The 16,786-nt window shown below is 38.2% G+C and overlaps 1 protein-coding gene across 3 annotated transcripts in view; it reads left to right on the top strand.

Moving 5' to 3' along the window:
- Elmod1 (ELMO domain containing 1) overlaps nt 1-16,786 on the top strand; it is a 59,491-nt gene that overhangs the window by 6,005 nt on the left and 36,700 nt on the right. For all 3 annotated transcript variants that reach the window (XM_074066800.1, XM_074066798.1, XM_074066799.1), the window contains one exon: nt 14,068-14,169. In XM_074066800.1, the coding sequence (XP_073922901.1) occupies nt 14,153-14,169 (17 nt within the window). In that variant the 5' untranslated portion in view covers nt 14,068-14,152. Of the gene's footprint in view, nt 1-14,067; nt 14,170-16,786 lie in introns of those variants that run through there.

Raw genomic sequence — 16,786 nt, 5'->3', positions numbered from 1 at the left:
GGGAGAGGTAGGAGGATTGCAGTCCAAGACCAGACTAGGAAAAAGCATGAGACTCTATCTGAAAAACTAACTACAGAGCAAAATGGACTGGGGCATGGCTCAGTGGTAAAGCTCTTGCCTAGCCAATATGAGGTCCTGAGTTCAATCCCCAAAACCACCCAAAAAAGAAAGAAAAGGGAAGAAGAGAAGAAACCTTTGTTAGTCTAATATAGAATTTGGGCTTCATATTCTGTTTCATGTGTAATATGTGTAGGCCAATGTGTAAACCCAATAATTGAAAATAAAGATATAATACAGATGAATTCAGTTATTGTTTTTGCTTCACTAAAGAATTTGGTGTTGTACCAAATATTTCTACTATTCTTTAAATGTAGATAACCTAGAGCACTTCAAATAGAGCCAGACTCATAAAATTTTTACATATACATAATCCCTCTAGGACACAGCTATCAACTAGGCTCTTTGTGGGTGAGCTGCAGAAATGACGGCTGGGATAAGGGTTGATGGATGGGTAAATCAGCTGAATCCAAAGAACATTCATAGATGTAGAAGCCAACATAGAGGGTGATTTCTACTGGTCTGCTTTTGGGCTTTTTACTTGACCATAACATTTCTACAACTTTATCAGTGATTCAGATATACATAGATCATTGTGTGAATATCTCAAAAAAATAGTATATTTAGATAACAATCAGGATTAAACTTGATATCTCTTAGCTCAGAGAAAGAATCCAAACTAATATTATATCTTAAAAAGGATGGCTATGAGATTCATTTAGGTTCAAATATCAGTGGAAGTTCTAGTTTTGCCAATGGTTGGGTTATGAAAAATAGTTTTAGCTCATTTGAATATCAACTCACAATACAGAAGAAATTATTGCTAAACTTTGATTGGATTCATAAATCAACAAAGTCAAAGGAGGTCAGAAAGAAAAATTACAGTACACCCTACATAAAGTGACGCATTTTGGATCACCTGCCAGGGATGTAATAAGAAAGAATGTCTTTACTGAGTAGGAGTTTGGCTCAGATGGCCTTGAAAACACCTGCTAAATCTGATTGTCAATTTAAATTGAGTTCCAAAGTACATATATATGAATCTCCCAATGTTTAGGTCAGCTTAACAATTTATATGTAACTGATAACTTTTGTACCTCATTTTTTTAGTTTTAAAGAATATGTAACTATTAATTTCCACTTAATTATTCCCTAGGCAATTAATCAATCATAACTTAAAATAAGTGCTACTAGGTTAAAGTAAGGAAGCTATTTCCGCATATTCCTTAATTATGTAAGATCATATTGAAATTCTCAGTTCCAAATGATGGTATGGATTTTGAGTAGTCTATAAGCTAAATCTTTGTCCAAGTTCTAAACTAAAATTGTACTGTACATCTAGCCAAAGATGATAGGTGAATATGTGTTCTCTTTAGGTGTGCTCTGTTATCACTCTACATTGTGTTTTGGGTTTCAAAGGTATTTGTTTCTACTGTAGAGTGGACATTTGTTATCCTTTCTTAAACACTGCTATCTAAACCCCTGTCCCACGTTGGGGGATCATATTAGTAAAAGTTCTCCAGAGGAACAGAACCAATAGGATGGGTAGATGATAGATAGATAGATAGATAGATAGATAGATAGATAGATAGATAGATAGACAGACAGAAAAAAAAGATTTATTCTGAAGAATTGGCTCATTCAGTTATGGCACCTGAGAAGTCCTCTGATATACTGTCTGCAAACTGGAGACCCAAGAAAACTGGTGGTGTAATTCTGTCCAAAGACAAGAATGGTACAGCCTAGAAGAAGAGAGGCTAATCCCTCCTTCCTTATATCTTGCTCCACCCATACCCTAGGCAGATTGGATGGTGCTGAGTCATATTGGAGAGGACAATCTGATCTCACCTTGAAACACCCTCACAGACCCACTCAAAAATAATGTTTAATCTGAGCTCTCTACTACAGGAGCTAAAGGTGCCAAATGCTTCCTTTCCCAAACAGCTTTGTACCCTAGGCTCAGGCCCAGGACCCAAACTCTGCCCCAATGGCAGAAATCTCCATCAGTAAAGCCCCGTGACCCGAGCTGGAGGCTGAGTGAGGACTGTACCAGTCGTTGCGTGGTGGTGGCAGTAGAGGTATGTTTACTAGGTTGGTTATGTGTTGCCATTTTAAGCAATTTTTGGATACATAACCTCAAAACCTAGTTCCCTAGCTAACCTGGAGAGGTTCTGGGGGTAACCCTCATAACAAAATCCTTTATGCTTAAGTAGGCAGAGTTAGTTTCTGTTTCTTCCAAAATCCTGACTGGTGCAGGGTTTAAGTCCGTGTTTTTGGAGGTGTATTTGTCAGCCACTAGAATGTACTAAGCACACAAGGCTTTAAAAGCATAAAAGGAAATGTTTACTCATTGTCTGAGTACTTATGAGACAGGCACTTTGCTTGACATTAGACAGAAATAGCTATACAAAGCTGGTATTTTCAAACTAGTGCTATGGGAATAAGTAGGAGAGAGAGATACCATCAGCAAACTCAAGGTGGAGGCATATAAACCAATGGATCTACTGATTCTAAAGATAGATTTATTATAGAGATGAGGAATTGGTAAAAGAAAGGGTACTTTTCAGAACAATAAATATTGTGCCTCGTCAATTCCGAGAGACAAATTTTTCCTTTCATGCTTAGAATTTGAAATATTAGGAAGTATTCTTACAGTGTGTGATGTCTTCCTGTCTTACTTGCCCCATTTTTTTCCTGCTCAGTCCATTTGTATTTCACCTACCCTAAGATGTTGTTGATATACACTATTATCACTGAGTAAGAAGATCATTAAGAAATTATATAAGTTATGACTGTGCCTAACAGCATGCTGGAAGCTGTAGAATTCAAAGCGATCCTAAGAAAGCTAAGTCAGTCAGGGAAATGATGTGAGTTAAAACACCTAAATCCTTTTATTGTTTTGTTTTTGTCTTCTTGAGACAGGGTCTTGCTGTGTAGCCCAGGATAATCTCGAACTCAGGATCTTTCTGACTCTGCCTCCCAAGTGCTGTTATTCTAGGCAAGTCCCAAATGCCTTTTGATTGTTTCATTGTCCCCCTAAGCTATTAAGGGGCAATCAATTTACCTCTAACTTCTGTTTTGAACAAATTTAGGTGCTAATCATTATAGCTTTGCTTGGCTATAAAAAAAGATGTTAGCATACTTTGAAATGATTCTGTTGTGTGGATGAAACCTTTTTTTGATAACCGTTTATTTGAAAAATTGTATATATCAAAAAACACACTAGTATACTGGGTCACAGTATTCAAATCATCAGCTTGTAACCAATGCTATTTGATCTCTAACTCTACCCTCTGTTCACCCATTTTATTTTGAAGCAAATCCCAAGTATCATGTCATCTTGTTTGTAAATATTTCATTGTTTTTCTCTAAAAGATAAAGGCTCTCTGAAAGTGCATGAACACAGTGTCAACATTAAGCCCCTGGAAAAATGCTTATAAACTGTAGTACTTTGTTAACAAAATTTTTGTTCATTCTAATTAGGCTTTAAGCTTCCTTTGTCTTTACAGGTTTTTAAAAAGAAAACTGAATTAGGTCCATTTCAACATCCACTGGTTTCGTATCATGAAATCTGAATGATGCTGAACGCTTATAATAGGTACCTTGATTTTTCATTCTGTGGGTCTCCTGCAATCCTCTCATTGAGGATCTGGGCAAAGAACATTCTTGCCATTTCCAACAGTCTCCAAAAAAGCCATATCTGTCTCTTTTATTATTTTCAGTCCCGAAAAGGAGGATTCATAACAACTGTATCAGATGACTTGGGTCAGCTAATGAGCATCCATCACAGGGAACCATGTCCCCATGTGTTAACCCTAGTAAACATTTCCCTTGCATGTTCCTCCATGTCAAATCCAACACATGCCTGCAGTGTGAGGCCTGCATGGACGCTGTTTTAGAAGTAGCTTTGGTTTTTCAAATAAATGTACTTCCTGCTGGCAACACTTTAGTTCCTTAGGTTTTAGTTTCTTTTCGTTTTTTTAAAAGTTTGGTTTAACTCAGCATTTAATGTCACTGGATCTCAAGAGGTGATTAGTGCCTCTACCTGGGCTGAAAGTACAACTCCATGGCATTTTTTTATTTAAGAGTTTTGTTTGCTTGCTTGTTTTGCTTTTGGCAGTAAGGGGGGTTTGAACTCAGGGCTTTGTGCTTGCTAGGCAAGTGCTCTACCAATTGAGCCATGACCCAGACCTTTTTGCTTCAGGTATTTTTTTGAGTAAGGTTTTGTATTTATGCCCAGGTTAGCCTGGACGGCAGTCCTCAAATTTATGATCCCTAAAAGCTGGGCTGACAGGTGTATGTCACCCCACCCAACTTTTTATTGACTGATGTGGGATTTTGGAAACTTTTTGCCCTAGCTGGCTTCGAACTGTAATCCTCCCAATCTCTATTCTCTCAAGTAGCTAAGATTACAGGTGTGAGCCACTGCACCGAACTAATTTAGGTGTTTGTTTACAACAAAGTAAAGTTCTTTTACATCACTTAAAACATCATAGTACTATAAGACTTCTAAGGAAAGCAGAATTCTGGTGTGTTCAACCATCCGTCTAAGTAACCCACACACTAACTGCTATTTCTCTCTCTTTTTTTTTTTTGTGGTACTGGAATTTGAACTCAGAGCCTTCACCTTGAGCCACTCTACCAGCCCCTTTTCGTGATGGATTTTTTCAAGATTGGGTCTCCTGAACCATTTGCCTAGGCTGGCTTCAAACCACGATCCTCCTGATCTCTGCCTCCTGAGTAGCTAGGATTACAGGCATGAGCCACCAACACCCAGCCTTTCTCAATGTTTTAAAAGTATCAGATCTACTGATTTTCCCCTACAGAAGTGAAGTTTTACCTTTCACACCTAATTCCTCTCCCTCACGCACATCCTCTTCTCCCTCCTCAGTTCTCTCAGTGTCACTGCTTTTGATTAAGCATTTAATGTTTGACAAGCAAATCGCTTGGCAAACATCTATCAAGCCATACATAAACGCAGCTTTAAAGTGAGTTAAAAAAAAAAACAAAACATGTTTTTGAGACAGTCTTACTTTTCAGCCCAGGCTGACCTTAAACTCAGAATCATCCTACCTCAGCCTCCTGAGTGCTGGGATTGCAGGTGTGCCCCACTACACCTAGGGGAAAAACCCCTACTTTTCTGTTTGCTTTGCAGTAGGAGTTGTTGCAGAAACCCCATCTGATGGTCCACTTCTCATGAGTGAATACTGTCATCTCTTCCATGTGGTTGGGGGTCCTCAGAGCAGGATACCCTGCCTGCCTCCAAGTCCCTGCAAATGCCCCAGTTTGCTTGGACTTTGCTGTCAAATGTTCTAGACAGATGCCTTCCCTGTGTTGTGATGGTAGGAAAGCAAAATTTTTGCCAAAAGCATCAGGTCATCTCAGCAAAATCAAATCCATTGAATTTTTAGAACAAATGTTAATTTTACCATTCTTTTATTGTGATTTTCATACAGAACTTTAATTTTTAGTTTTTTCTTTTATTTTAGAACTGGCATAATTAATAATGCAAAGAGATGTCATTGTGGTAATTCCACACATGTGACTAGTGTAACTGAATAAGTTCACACCCTCCACTATCCTCCCATGACCCCCTCCTTCCCCCCCCTTTCAAACAGTGTTTGGTGGGTTTCATTGTGCTGTCTTCATAGAGATGTATGTGGCATACTTTGATCCTTTAAAAATTGAATTTTTAAAACTAAACTGTACAATTGAGCACATACAAAATCTAGACTGAGGTTTTTTTTGTGTCAAATGGATGCATATTTATATTCTGAAATTTCATTATTCTTTTCCGATCAGAGATAAATTTTATCAACCCTGCTCCTCACCCTTTGCTGCCTCCATGAAAAGAGTACATGGATAGGTGACCACAGTTAAAAGCCAGAAAACCACTGTACTTTTGAAACAGATCATAAATCAGTTTACAGGCAGCCCTGATGTGGCTGGTCTAGACCTTCCTTGCTATAAGTCACAAAAATAAACTCCACATGAGTGTTTTATTCCTGAGGAAGGGAAAAAGCCTTCTTAGTTGTCATTTTAGTGCATGTCAGCAGGGCATTTTTCAAGCTAATTGCCAAAGAAGGAGGAAAGGAAGGTTCTGGAATGTGGCCTCTGGGCGATCTGCATGCATGAGTATTATCCTTTTATATGAAATGCTGGATAACATGTGCAAACTGTAAATGTACAACTTGAAAGATTTTTCATTCTCTGGGATGCTAATTTTTATATTGCTTGTTTTCTTCCCTCATGTGAATAAATTTAAAAAATTGAATTTTATGCCAGACAAGTTGGCTCACACCTGTAATCTAGCTACTTGGGAGGCAGAGATAAAAGGATTGTGATTCCAGGCCAGCTCAGGGGAAAAAAAAAAAAAAAAAGTTAGCAGGACCCTGTCTCAAAGAACAAGCCAGCTACACTAGTAAACCCAGCTATCCGGGAGGCAGAGGTAGGAAGATCTCAGTCTGAGGCTAGCCTTGAGCAAGAAGCAGAAGATTCTACCTGAAAAAAAAAAAAAAAACTAAAGCAGAAAGGGCTGGGGCCATGGCTCAAAGTAGAGGCCTTGCCTAGCAAGCACGGGCCCTTAGTTCATATCCCAGTACTACCAAAACATTACATCATATGAATGTTTCAGATGCTCATAGCCTTAGAAATATTTTTCTTTTCTCAGCTTCCTTTCCATTCCCTTTCCTTTTCCTTGCCCATTCCTCCCCTTCCTTGTCTTTTTGTTTCATATGGTAAGGTTTTATTGCATTATCCTTTGAAGACCGTGAGTCCCTCATCTGTCTGGAGTTTCCTTGCATGGATTCAGTGCTTCTTAGAACTTACTGAACTATGAAGAAAGATGTAACACACAGGTGTTGTCTGAATTTGCTAATCAGACCTGTTTATTCACCCAATCTGAATCTGACTTTAAGTCCGTTTAAGAAGACTGATCCCTTGCTTTGTTTGTGGCTTGGCTCAGCTAGAGCCTAGATCTTCAGGCAGGTGGTTCTAACCCAGCACTCCTTACCTTATCCACAAACCTGCTGTGCCCCTGGTGTTCTCACACAGGCATGTTTCCTGCTGTCATGCTTGGTTTGAGAACTTTTTCTAATATTTTGAAAATCACCTACAAGTATATATACATGCAGAACATGATAAAGAATTAATGGGAGCCATATTAATCACATCCTAAAACTACACTGGCTTCAAATGTCTTAGTTTGGCCTTTTACCAAAATAGTTGCTTTTCTTCTCCATTTTATTTTCTCTACCTTCATAGCCATCCCTGAAGAAGGGGCTGATAAAAGAGATGACTATGTCTGTTTCTGCTAGATCCCCAAATTTCTAGCAGACTGACTGAGAGATGCTGCCATGATTTCATTGCATTCTAGAAGAGTCACAAATACATACTGTTCGATCAGGTAATGCATTCCGGTAAGAGTTCCCCAGTAAGAATTTGCTGGGTAACTCCCAGAGGAATGCTATTAAGTTTTGAGGTACATGTGTACAGGCAAGCCTTGATTGTCCCCGGCTTTGCATTTTAGTTTAAATTGAATACACCTTGCTTTCTTGTCTACATCAACCCAGAATATTGCCTCAGAGGCGCCTGGAGACAGACAGGAGGGCAATGCATTGCATGGCCTCATGAGCCCGGCTGCATGGGTTTGAATCTCAGCTCTGCCACATGACCTTGGAAGGTTCCTTAACGTTTCTGTGTCTCACTTTCCTCAGCTGCAAAATGGAGATAATCGTTATTATTCTTTTCCTACAGTGGCTAAGATCGAGTTAATATAAATAAAACCCATAGAACATTGACTGACACATAACAAGGACTGTGTGAACAGTAACTGTTACTATTTATTTCACAATACCTTAAACTGAGACTTAATTTATAAAATTAAGTTTTATTTTTAATTGCTTGGTTTTTGCTTTTTTGGTGGGCCTGGTATTTGAACTCAGGGCCTCACACTTGCTAGGAAGGTGCTCTACCACTTGAGCCACTCCACCAGCCCATTAAGTTTTATTTTTAAATATGGCCTATATAAAGGTTTAAAAAAAACTGGTTTAATCCAAAATTAGGCACACTATAGGACAAAACAGTATTTATTTTGTGGATTGTCTTTTGTGAATGTACAAACAGGATGAGTCCACAAGCATGTTAGTTGTTACAGCAGATACAGTCAGCTAGAGTTTAAAAGTCTACATAGAAAGTAGGTTTTTTTCATCTCATGTAGGGATTAGGATTTTAAAGAAAAGAGTTTTGTTCCCTGTAGTTGAGTCTCTAATTCGTTCCCTGGGGTGTTCAATAGATAGATGGACTTCTAAAAGAAGGGTAGCTATATGGTACCTTACAGATAGCCTTAGGGGGCTTCTTGCTCAAAGGAGGCAGGGCAAGTCCCCTGATGTCAGGGTAGAGGATGGGTTTTCAGAAGTAGTAGACCACTCATTGCTGTCCCTTTCCTCCTAGCTAGAAAAAAAAAAGAAGAAGAGGCAGATAACCCTGTAGCCCATCACAAAGTACAAGCTGATCTCTTGGAGTATTTGATCTGGTAGGCAAAATAATTTGATCCTTCCTCTGGGATGAGTTCTCAGCAATGTTTCCATATATGGAGAGAAATTTCTATAGTACACTTCTAGGGCTAGGAAACCCAGGATTATAATCATATTCTTTATTTTGGCTAAAATAAGATCCACAGATTTTTTTTTCTTCCAGTGGGGAGATTTGCAGTTTCTTTTATTGGTGCTGTTACTGGTTGATACTGCTGCAGTGCATTTTTAAAAAAGGGTTCATTGTTCATTTTGACAGATGGACATTGAGCACTCAGTATGCCAGGTATTGTACGAGTCCATGGGAATCTGGGGAAGAAACATAAAACAGATCATTTAGGAACCACATAAAGCATGTAACATACAGCAGTTACATCTGGCATCCACCCAAGGATAAAATCCCTCTAGGGAGGCAGTCATGGAAAAGGAACAGGACATCAAGCAGGTTTCATGTTTTCCTTGATTCCTGTGAAACACATGGCGTTAAAATTAAGTCTGACCAGGAATGTGATGAGCTCTTTCAGAATGAAGCAAAAAGTTCATATTTTTGTCTTTCCATTAGGGAAACAAATATAAACCAGATAAGTAACTTACATTTAAAACCAAGCTAAAGTTAGAAGGCAGATGTGTGAAAATACTCTCGATGCATTTTGTGGACACATTGCTGTTTCCCCACTCTGCACATGAGAAGCAAATGTAAATTTCTCCATTCTTAGGCCCTGCCCAGCTGCGGCTTGAGAAATGCTGATTTGGCTACAAAGGAGGAACAGTACCAAGGAACAGATTAATCCAGAAGCAAGGAAAAGCAGTTCCACGGTGGCTCAGGATACCATGCATTTCGTGTCAACTGTGATTTGTTGCAACACAGATCATCTAACAAACACTAACTAAAGTGTGCCTCCTTTAAAACAAAAAGAACTAAGCAGTAACTTAAAATAAGCAATGATTTTTTTGTTTTCCTATATAAAACATTTAACAAGGTTATTTAATGAGTTCCCACTTAGCAATGAGTTAAATAATTTCACAGGCTTTCTTTGGCCACCCAAAGTCATTTTTTGGTGTTCTGGCTTTGGGGAATGGACGATTAGGTCTAATTGTTATGTTTTTTTCCTGTATGGGTGACAGATAATTAGAACTAATGGTTATTTTCCTTCCCATCCAATCAGTAAGCTCAGTTGATTCTACCTTCTAGAAATTCTTTGCCTCTGTTCACTTCTCTCCCTCAGCACCATCATTCCATTTCAGATAGCATCAACTTCCCAGAATTTATTTAGTGGTTTTCTAAGTGATTTTTGACAAGAGATCTTTTATTTTAGAGGAGAATGTAATAAGGATGGCAATAATACCAATGAGTACACACTCACTGAGTGCCTGTTATACACCTGAAACAGCTGAGCACCTCACATGCTTAGGACAACCTTACGAGCTAGCTGTAATTACTCTCCCCAGTTAACCCCAGAGTGGTTAAGCAGCTTGTCTAACCACTAGCAGCTGGCTAGTGGTAGATCCAAGCTCACGCTCTTAACCGCCATGCACAATCCCTACCATACCTGCCAAAATAGTAAGGCTTCCTCACAGAACTAAACCATGTTCCGTTACTCAGCTCAGCACAGGGCCCGTAAGCATGCAAGGTGTTTATTCAGTAGATAAATTCAGGAACAGAACGCAGACAATAGGAAGCTTGAGGACATTTTTAATAGCATAGTGTTGTTCTATTTCATGTATCCCACATCATTACGAAATCAATTTTTATAGACAAACCAGTTTTCTAGCTAACTGAAATTAAACAATTTAAGGTTAAAGTTGTCTTTAATACTGATAAGACCTTTCTAAAATGTCATCCATTTTTTCCTACCTCAGTCGTATGAAAACTGTGATTTAATCCTATCCTAATGGCATGAACTGCATCATGAACAAATGTTGTCTACGTTACTTACTTAGCAATTACATCTAGGTGATGGTTATAATTATATTTTTATACTGAGGAAGCCCAACTTTGTCACCAACCTAGATTGTTCTCCTGACCTTCAGATGCTTGTATCTCTTCATTCTGCCACTTGGCCCTCAAAACTCAGAATGTCCCAAAGATCCTGTATATAGCCACACCCCTAAGCCTGTCTTTCCAAAATTCTGTATCTTAGTGAATAATTTCACTGTCTATCCAGTTGCCATCCATAAACATGGGCATAACAGGCTTTCCTTCACCAAACCTCTAGTCAATCAGTCAGTTAAACAGAAGTCCTATCTATTCCACCTTCTAAATATCTCCAAATCTTCACACTTGGTCTCTGTCCATTACCTTATCTTTGCCAGGATTGTTGTAGCCAACCTCTAACTGTTGTCCCTACCTATAATTTCACCACAGTACAATTTATTCTTCATACTACCGTCAAAGTATGTATTTTTTATTATTATTCATTTATTCACATGTGCGTACATTGTTTGGGTCATTTCTTCCCCCCTGCCCCCTCCCCCACCATTAGAGTATATTTTAAAAGCTATTAATCTAAGGCTGAGCTCAGGGGCTCATGCCTTTAATCTTAGTTACACAAGAGGATTATGGTCTGAGGCTAACCTGGGAAAAATGTTAGCAAGATTCCATCTCCACAAACAATCCAGGCATGTGGCACAATCTATATTCCCAGCTACACAGACAGCAGAAGTAGGTGGATCACAGTCCAAGGCAGCCCCAAGTGAAAACATGAGATCCTGTCTGAAAGATAACTAAAGCAAAAAGGACTTGAGGCATGGCTCAAGTGGTAGAGCACTTGCCTAGCAAGCACGAGACCCTGAGTTCAAATCCCAGTACTGCCAAAAAACAAACAAAAACCTAATAATGAAATCACGTTACATCTCAGCTTGAAAAGTTTCAATAGTTCCTCATAGCTTGTGGGAGAATGTTCAGATTCTTTTAACATTGTTTAGCAAGCCTTCCATGGTTTCCATACGTTGCCATCCCTGTGTTTACCTGTCCCTGTCACTGAGCACCATGCTGTCATATTAATTATCCCCCCATACACCTTATGCTTTATTTTGTTTGTACGGCATCACATATGCTCTCTGTGAAACTTCTTTACCCCTGCATTTAGGATAGGAACCTCTCCTCCCCACTGTCACGGGATCCATTTACAATTGGAATACTGTGTTTAAATATCTGTTTGCTTTTCTGTATCATCTCCAATTCTCCCTCAAAACCCTTGAGTCAAAAGGGTAAACATATGCCCCTCTGTTTCATCCTGTGCCTAACTCTGTATCTACAGCATAGTAGACATTCATACATTTTAATAAATTTTCATTTTGGAATAATTTTAGATCTATATAGAAACTATAAAGATAATACCCGTATATTGGCATCCAATTTTTCTTACTGTTAACATCTTACATTAACCCAATACATTTGCTACAACTAATGCGCCAATATTTATATGTTATTGTTAACCAAAACTCCCTGTTTGATTCAGATTTCCTTAGATTCTACCTCTTGTCCCCTTTCTGTTCAAGGACCCCATCAAGGACACCAAATCATATTTAGCCATATATCATCTTCTTAAGCACACGCCACTTGCCTTTGACAGTTTCTCAGACCTCCCTTATTTTTACGATCTTCAGAGTTTTGAGAAGTACTAGTTACACATTTTTGTGAAGTGTCCTCCAATTGGAATTTGTCTATTTTTCTCATGATTAGACTGGAGTGATGGGTTTTGGGGAGAAAAATCAAAGGCATGAAATACTGTTTTGTTCAAAGAATATCAAGGTTGCATGCTATCAATATGACCTCTCACTGGTGGCATTGGCTTCCACCACCTGGCTGTGGTAGTGCTTGTTGGTTTTCTCTACTTTAGTTACCCTTTCTTTCTTCCCTTTCCATACTGTACTCAGGAAGTCATTACTACCCCAACCTTAAAGGGGTAAGGCGCTATGCTCCACCTCCTTCAGTATCTACATAAATATTTGAAATTTTTTTGTATGAGAATTAGGTATGCTCCACCACTTGTTCATTTTTTCAGTCATTCACTTATATCTGTATAGGCCCTTGAATCTTTATGTTAAACTTAGGGTTATAACCCAATACCACTTTATTTTGCTGCTCAGATTGTTTGAACTTCAGTTATTGGAGACTCTTTCCATTGGTTGCATGTTTATTTGAAAGCCCCCTATTTTGTTTATCTTGAGCACTTCCCAACTTTCTGGCATTACAAGATGCTTCAGATTCACCTTGCCCTGCCCCAGCCCTAGCTCAAGCATTTCTTTAAGAATTCCTGGTGCCTTCCATTGTTGGATGTATTAGAAACCATGAATGGAGTGCAGGATGGGCTCTACCAAATTAAATTAAAATTTGGATTCATTTCAAAAAGCCACAAATGTACAAAGAATAATATGGTTCCACCACCAAAATGAACAAATATTTTTTCTTTATTTTTCTTCAGATATATCTTATGAAAAAATATTTATAAAATTGAAGGTTATCCATTACCCCAAAACCTAAGTCGTCTCTCCTCCCAGAAACAACCAACCACAATCTTAAGTTAGTACATACACATTTTTTAACATGCACAGAATATTTGAGTTTCCCCCCCACACTTCTGGGTCATTCTAGTTGGAGTTGTGTCTCTGCCATCTGCCATTTGTCCACACACTTATTTCCTTAGTTTCTCTCTGTAGCTGATGTTCCACTTGTCTCTTCTCTTGGAAAGAACACCCCTCTTCTGTTGCGTCTAGCCACTCTCTTCTCTGCTCTGTTTCATCATCTCATCCAACTTGCTTACTTGCTAGGCTGCCCCTAATGTCTTCCTTATCAGAAGGAAGAAGACCAATAACCTGATGTTGTAAGCTTTGTGAAATCAAATTGTAAACTGCTAAGTGCTTTGCAAATATAAAATCTTGCTACTTTGTTCACAGACCCCTAAAACTGGACCTGGAGCATCATTTATTTGTTTGGAGTACCTAGCTCTTTAACATCTTTTTAAAAATCTTATATTAGCACATTTTCATTGTGCTTATTAATGGGGTTTAGGGTTATATTTCCATTCATCCATATAGCATGTTCTGTATTTCTGAACTTAATGACATTATCAGTTGTTTCTAGTTCTTTGAGTGGAACTTCTGGAAGATCATGGCTGGGTAACTGAAAGCCAGAATGCTTACTTTTATAGTTATTCATTTTTATTTTTCTTACAAATACTGTTCATCAAGATATGAATAACGCCCAGATAGAGAAAAGGCTTGCTATTCAAGCTCATGAAGCTAGTAGTTTCTCCAGGAAGTGACTTAAAATGAAAGATCAATTGCATAATTGTAAGATTTCATCTGGAGCTGTAATGTCCAACCATTGAGGGGTGCTGCTATGTACACAGTTCAGTTGATGAAGTTCTGAGTGTGTAGCATGTTGTTTGCTTACCTCAGCAAGCACAAATTTTTGGTTTGCAATTTCCAGTCTCCTTATTAACAGATTAACAGATTATCTAATTTCTCCCCACAGCTTACACGTATTTTGACAAAGGCAAATTTACAAGTAATCACTTGAGGACAGTTCGTGTGGCATCTGGACAATCAACAGAGGCACAATGAAGCACTTCCTGAGGTAAGTGATTGTACTTTCCTGAATGCGCTCGCTAACGTGGACAAACTGTCTTGCCAATGAAGGTAACATTTCTGTTCATCATTTGTGATACACTGTGTTAGCAGTGTATTTTTGGCCAACAATAATTTGGTCATGAGATTCCTCAGCTAACCCTATATGCTCTTTGATGCTGAGAGGGAGAGTTTGTGGGTAACAGGAGAACATGGCACAAAAGCACAAGTACTTTGGACAACCCGGATGGTCATATATCCGTAAAGAACAGTATGCTGCTGCCCAGGAATTGAGATTTAAGGAACCAGCAGTCAGAGTATCAATTAATTCAGTTATTAAAATTATTTCGCTGCTCTGAAATAAGAAATTAAAAATTTCCTTCATCTTAGATTTTGGTTGACTGGCTGATCTAGATAAGCATTTTTAAATGTTCCTTTTTGATCAAAGTATATTTGAGCTTCTGTTCTTACTGCTTTAGTAAGGTCACTGAAGTCCGTATTTATTATCAGTTTTCTGGAGACTAACCTGTGCAGAGTAAGTAATATGTCAGTGTGCCTTGTGTAACCTTATTCTGTTTTGAAAGCCATTGGCTGGACTTTTATACTTATTTTCAATAGTATTGATGACCATTCAATCTTTTATTAATGAAATTCCTAGAGAAATTTTGCATCATATTAAAATGTGACAGAATAAGGTCAGGTTGAATGTTAGAAAATTCAACATACTTTCCAAAATATTGGGCTTCTTTTCTCAAAGAGTGACCTATCTGTATTTCACATTCTTGTTCTTGCTTTGGCTTTTCTTTAAGCAAATCATTAGTGGGCTTGCTTCTTTTAGGAAATGATTTGATTCTTTCAGTGGCTACATTTTAAGATTCTGTTTACCCCCACTGATTTTGGCACCATCATTGTTTCTAGAGGCAGAGATAGGTGTGTATGCGTTTCCCTGTGTCTTGGCATGGCCACTGGTGTTTACTGGGTCTAATAATTGTGAAGCATATCAGAAGACCACTATTAAACTGTTTCCTGCCATCAGAATTGTTTTCATATATAGAATACTTTCCAACTTGTATATCTCAGCTATGTAAAAAGATAGTATTTGAAATATCAGTAAGAAATTTGACAGCCAAGTATTTGACCTGAAAGTTTTGGGTTGCCATGGTAATTAACCCATCTAGTTACACATTTATGGATAATTAGCATTTATGAATGCCTCCTGAATGTAAACGTGGACTCTTCAGCATAGAATCCTATTAACGGAAAGCTTCAGTGGGAGATGAAGCTTAGAAGTTGGGAACTCCCTTTATAAAAGGGGTGATGGTGGTGAGATTTGTGCCAAGCCTTGTACTACTGAATCTCTTCTCTAATGTCACATTTTTTAGAATAACTTGAGCAGACTTAAAGCCAGCCATTTTGGGAGAAATTGTAGATTCTGCTTTTGTTAGTTTTCTTGTTAGATTGAATAGATGCAACAGTGTGCTTAGTAGAGATTATAATACTATATTTTAGAATCAATTTCTGTGTGATGGTTTAGACTTGGGACAATGAAAATCTACTGGTATAATACTGCACAGCCTAGAACCAAGGATAAAGGAACCAGCACATTTCTATTAGTTATGCATGCTGATACAAACCTTTCTCTTTTTTACTTGGTGCACATATTTTATATTATTTGGCATTGATTATTTATGTGAAACTAGAACTAGGGTAACAGATTACACATCAAGAAAGAAATGTGAGAGTCTTTGTGAACCATTGGTTTGGAAATAATAAAAGGAGATTTGATCATTGCCCATCCTTAGCTGACTTGAACTTCAGTTTTTACTTCTCATGCTTTCTTATTATATTATAATGTACATTCATTATAAGTTAATGTACGTGGAATGTGGAAGGGTAAGAGGGAACAAAGTAATAATACTGCTTTACTGACTCTATCAGGTTTAGATTGCCATCTATTCCCTATAGCCCATTCCCACAGATGCTAGGTCATGTTGCCAATCTTTTAATTTGAACCAAAAAGAAGGTTATGTAAACAGCCTGAAAAAAATCAGGTGTTAATTCCTGCGCTCAGTAAATATGTTATGAGGAATGATAAATTGACTTTTACTGAGAAGAATTCAGCATTATTTAAAAGCCCACAGAGAGATTAACCTGTCACCTTCTGAGATGTGCTAGAACAAAATGCTCCATGCCCAGCCCCAGACAAAATTAGGTTAATTTTAAACAACCCAGGTTGTGGGAAGGTGGATTTTATTCCACATTTAATATACATGGTGTATGTTTTAGTCCATCTTTTGTTGCTATAACTAAATACTTCAGACTAGGTAATTTATAAATAAAGGTTTATTTGGCTCATGGTTAGGAGCCTTGGGAGACCCAAGGTCAAGGGAGTCGCAGATAGCAAGGTCCTTCTTGCTTGTGGGAACTCTGCAGAGACCCAAGACTGACTGCACAGGGTGTCACATGGTGAGGGGGGCCCAGGAGAGATGACCAAACTGGGTTTAAAAAAAAACAAAAACAGACTCACTTTCTAGATAACCCATTAATCCATTAATCCACAAGTGGAGACATGGGGTAAAGCACTCATGACTTAATCGTCTCTTATAACACCTCTTTGCACCTCTTTG

This window comes from Castor canadensis, chromosome 2 (genome assembly GCF_047511655.1).
Source record: "Castor canadensis chromosome 2, mCasCan1.hap1v2, whole genome shotgun sequence".
Lineage (NCBI taxonomy): Eukaryota > Metazoa > Chordata > Mammalia > Rodentia > Castoridae > Castor > Castor canadensis.
This window is presented reverse-complemented; position numbering and strand designations above follow the sequence as displayed.